Source organism: Ciona intestinalis, unplaced genomic scaffold (genome assembly GCF_000224145.3).
Source record: "Ciona intestinalis unplaced genomic scaffold, KH HT000034.2, whole genome shotgun sequence".
NCBI classification, from domain to species: domain Eukaryota; kingdom Metazoa; phylum Chordata; class Ascidiacea; order Phlebobranchia; family Cionidae; genus Ciona; species Ciona intestinalis.
In genome coordinates, this window is record NW_004190356.2 from 80,169 (window position 1) to 84,351 (window position 4,183).

The following is a 4,183-nucleotide window of genomic DNA, read 5'->3' on the forward strand; positions in this document are numbered from 1 at the left end:
TATCCACGATGGACATGCGTAAAACTAAACCAATGTTTCATTTATTAAAAAGACGTTTCTAATTAAGTATAAATAATGTAATATTGGTCCTAATTTACCGCATAAAGTAGAATAAAAAGATAAGTGTGCAAAACCAATATCTAAAGCGTTTATTTCGCTTTAGAGATAACGTTGTTTTTTATCTGTATGACAGACCCCTTTTGAACGCGCTAGTTGCACCACTGGCTGTAAAAGTTATAAATACTTTTTAATTAAATATTTTTTATTGGAAATTACGAAACGAGACGTCTTTTTAACCGCAAACCACGTGCTCTGTAATATTTAAATTAGCGACGCTTTTCGACTGAATATGAACGCGTTCTCGTACGCCTTTCTCCTTGATGACGTCATAGGTGCTCGGGCTCGTGCCGAGCTTTTCGTTGAAGCTCGGCGCTCAGCGAACCCGAGCTTTTACAACTTCAGCACATCCCTAATATATATATATATATATATATATATATATATATACATATATTCTAAAGCAAGCAATAATATTGCCTACACACTTATATGTACTTTAAATAAAGGGACATTTATTTTGAACAAAGGCACTTGTTTCGTTTTATTTAAACAATGCATAAGAATTATTGATGTAAAGATCATCTTAATAAAAACTGGTATGGTTGATTTAAATTGAATGTCACTTACATACATTTGAATTCACTGTAACTTTGCAATGTTATTTTGAACAGTTTTGCTGTACAAGGATAAGTGTGCATAGTATATGACCTAAAGCTTGCGGTAGAATTTCCATTTATAAGAAAGGCTGAGGGACGTTTTATTTGTTTCAATTTAATGTGTTTAAAATTTCATATCAAAATTGGTGTAAATGTTTTCATTTTACTTGGTATCACAAAAAAATTGTTTTCAGAAGCTAAAATTATATACAGGCAATGAAATAAATAGACTAAACCTTTGTATAGTTGCGCAATAGCAGATGCAGTGGTTTGAAAGGATAGCCAGAGCTTTTGTTCCAGTGTTCGGCGCTCTGAAGTCAGTGCTGCTTCATCAACAGCTTCCACTTCAGCCTGGTTTTGATTGGGAATCACATAATTTATTCCATTATTAAGCTAAGTAGTTTTTATTTGGTCACTGAATTTATGTTGGATATAAATGGGAAAGGGCAATGTTTTTTTGAATAAAGAGTCCATGTAAAATTTTTCACCAAGTTGAAATATGTTAACCCTATTTATTATGTAGGCGTTTTTAACTTTTAGGATGCAGTAACCCCAGCTAAAAGCAAAATAATAATCAACCAGCATTTAACCATACGAAGACCTATACAATGTTTTACTTTATTCGGTACACAATTGTAATTAAATTGGCAGAAATCACAGCTTTGGTATTATATCAATTAGCTGTTATCTGCATATAACAACTATGGTGCAAAGTAGAAAAAATTCATCCAGTACATACGTGGTCAGTTAGATACATAGTTATTGTTACTTTGCAAGTATGGGGAAAACAGTAATAGCTACCTGCAGTAAGCATTGCTCCTCCCAATTACTAAACCATTTTCCCGGACTGTGATCCTGTAACTCACGATCACCCGTAAAGTCTTTTTTATTATTTTTTCCTTCCTCCATCTCAAAACACCAGTTTGAAGTTTTTACTGGTTTGTATGTGTTACATAATAACTATATATACATATATATATCACTTACTACAGGCTATGGGAAAAATAGGTATTACTTTAGTTATTGAGTATCGTTTTATATTAGGTGAATGATCTTAGGGCGTAAGGTATCTTTAAAGGTTTGTGTAGAACTATTGAGTTACAGAAATGCAAAATTTCAAACGGTTATATACGTTACGAACTTACGGTATATGGTATCGTTTACAAATTATTTAGCTAGTTTATTGGACGCATTTTATGTAAAAATAACGGATTTAAGTAAGAAGAAAAACACCGTAAAATATATTTGCACATTGATGAGCATATGGACAAAACCATAAATGTACAAAAAGAATAATCAATATAAAACAAATTGGTAAAACAAAGAAGAAATAGGCCTAAGTAATTGAAAACTAAATCTATGCCTGTCGTGCAAGATTTTCCCTTTTCTCCTCGTAAACCAGTCAAGCATTGCGAAATAAACAACTACGCATGCGCAAAATCAGCTGTGAACCAAAAAACGTTTCTAGCTTTTTTGGGACAGTTTTATCGCAAAATATAGAGGATAACATTGAGAATGAACCCCCTAAATGAATTTTGGCCATTGGGCGTAAGTACTCATTTACACATTGGTTGCACGTCACTATGCATTTTCATTACAATACAAAGAATATTATCACGGATCTCCTATTTACCAGGTTACGAAAAGTATAAATTAATTTGTTTTGCGTTTTTACCAGGGAAAAATGAGTAGCTCCGAATTCGTGGCTTTATCTCCGGAGTATGACGACTTGACAAAGGAAAACGAAGACTTGACAAGAGAGATAGGGAAATTGTCTACCGAAAGACTAAAGTCGATTTCGGAACATAAATTCACAAATGCGTCGAGGGATTCTTGGTTTCGAACTCACAGTTTTGAAAATATAAGTTCCGATCAAGATGCAGGTAAATAAAATTGATTCACTTGTGTATTTAGAATTAATAAAAAACGGAAATACATAGTACTGTGGGGAAAGATGGGACACCATGCACTCTATTTCTCTCAACCAATTTGGTAGTAAAAAAAAAACAACAAAGAGTTATAAAATCTTATACTCACGACACCCACACGTCGTTGTTTGACATAATTTTTATCCTTGTGATGTTATCGCATTAGACCTATAATTTTTAATTTCTTTGCAGAACGAACTTTTAAACCAATACCTCCAGACAGTCTTGATGGCGGAAAATTTACAGATTTTTCGTTCGCATCAAGTTTGCCATGTAAAGAAAATCAAGTGTGTCTTAACGGAGGGAGTTCTACTCCACCAGAAAAACCGTTCAATAGTGCATTTGATCAGTTGTCAATTGACGAATTAACGTCTAAGCTCGGGCTCGGGTAAGGGAGTTTATTATACATATCCGTTACAGTGACTACACCCACGGCCTACTAGAGATAGGCCGTGCTACACCTTATAATAGGGGAAATTCGAGATTCTGAACACATCAGTGCATTTTGTGGGAGAACTTTTTAGATCGACTAACATTATATACACTTTATACTATACAGCAAGATCTATGTAGTCAGGCAATTTCTGTTTTATACATGCAGGGTTCTACCAAAGCAGTTACCTGTACCGTCAAAGCGATTGATCGGAGAAATAGCTTTTCAATTGGATAGGAGAATTCTGCACAGTATATTCATCCACAGAAAGCGATTATACGGATTTACGGTTCGAAATATTGCAGAGAAAATAGAGGAATACACAAAAGATTTTGCTTCTGGCACCGTGGATCACGAGAAAAGAAATTCTCTTCTTGTTAAACGTGATGCAACTATGGAATTGTTACGGAATTATGCCGGTTACAATCAAAAGTACCACCCCACCTTTTCTGAAATGTTGGTCAACAAGTTCGGTGTTTTAAGGATCGATTCCAGTTTGAGAAACGGACAGCAGCAAGAGCTAATGGACCCCACGTATTTAAAATCGGCAATTTTAACAATTTTGGAACCGAATTATACTTATGACGCATTGATATTGCTTGATTCGTTGGTAGCGTTTGCAAAACACGACGGTAAACCACTTTTTGAGTGGTGATGTCAAAATAAATTGTTTTAACACTTGCAATACGAAGTAGTAAATTTGTGGTTTATGCTGAACGACTAAAAATAATTTAACGTTCCTGCTTTATATTAACCAATGTTTCATCATGTTTTTAGGATAAATTTTTATTTCCACAAGATTACCAAGTTTTGGCGAAAATACTTATTCATCACGTGACGTGACGTGACGTCAGAGATCTCCGTACCGTCAGCTGACTGAATAGTTTGCTTGTTGTTCACTTTTGTTGAAAAAAGAGATTTAGTAAATTAGATGTTATGTCCATATCTGAAACAAATAGCCTGTTTTGTTATGAAACGTAGCATCGATCAATTTGAACCCTAAAACATAAAATGCCGCGCTAAATATATAACTATCGTCTCGGGTTCGTCTGATTTATAAAGGTCTGATCCGTAGCCTCAGGGGATTGACGTTGCGCTTAGTTTAC

At 34.5% G+C, this 4,183-nt stretch overlaps 2 protein-coding genes across 3 annotated transcripts in view; one reads left to right on the plus strand and one right to left on the minus strand.

Moving 5' to 3' along the window:
* Positions 1–2,218, minus strand: part of LOC100181256 (UPF0472 protein C16orf72 homolog) — an 8,213-nt gene extending 5,995 nt beyond the window's left edge. For both annotated transcript variants that reach the window (XM_018815139.2, XM_002124282.5), the window contains exons 1-2: positions 1,518–2,218; positions 953–1,067 (exon numbers count right to left, since the gene is read on the minus strand). In XM_018815139.2, coding sequence (XP_018670684.1) covers positions 953–1,067; positions 1,518–1,625 — 223 coding nt within the window. In that variant the 5' untranslated portion in view covers positions 1,626–2,218. The remainder of the gene's footprint in view (positions 1–952; positions 1,068–1,517) is intronic.
* Positions 2,219–2,314: 96 nt separating this feature from the next.
* Positions 2,315–3,762, plus strand: LOC104266460 (speriolin-like protein). Its single transcript, XM_009862717.3, has 3 exons — positions 2,315–2,599; positions 2,837–3,032; positions 3,246–3,762. Exons 1-3 carry the CDS (start codon positions 2,401–2,403, stop codon positions 3,730–3,732), a joined length of 882 nt encoding a protein of 293 aa, XP_009861019.1. The 5' UTR covers positions 2,315–2,400; the 3' UTR covers positions 3,733–3,762.
* The last annotated feature ends 421 nt before the right edge of the window (positions 3,763–4,183 follow it).

Excerpts from the sequence above, each read along its gene's own strand:
- LOC104266460 (XM_009862717.3), top strand. The coding sequence starts at position 2,401 with ATGAGTAGCTCCGAATTCGTGGCTTTATCTCCGGAGTATGACGACTTG. Across the intron at positions 2,600-2,836 it reads AAGTTCCGATCAAGATGCAG|AACGAACTTTTAAACCAATA; the intron begins GTAAATAAAATT and ends ATTTCTTTGCAG. Across the intron at positions 3,033-3,245 it reads ACGTCTAAGCTCGGGCTCGG|GGTTCTACCAAAGCAGTTAC; the intron begins GTAAGGGAGTTT and ends TTATACATGCAG.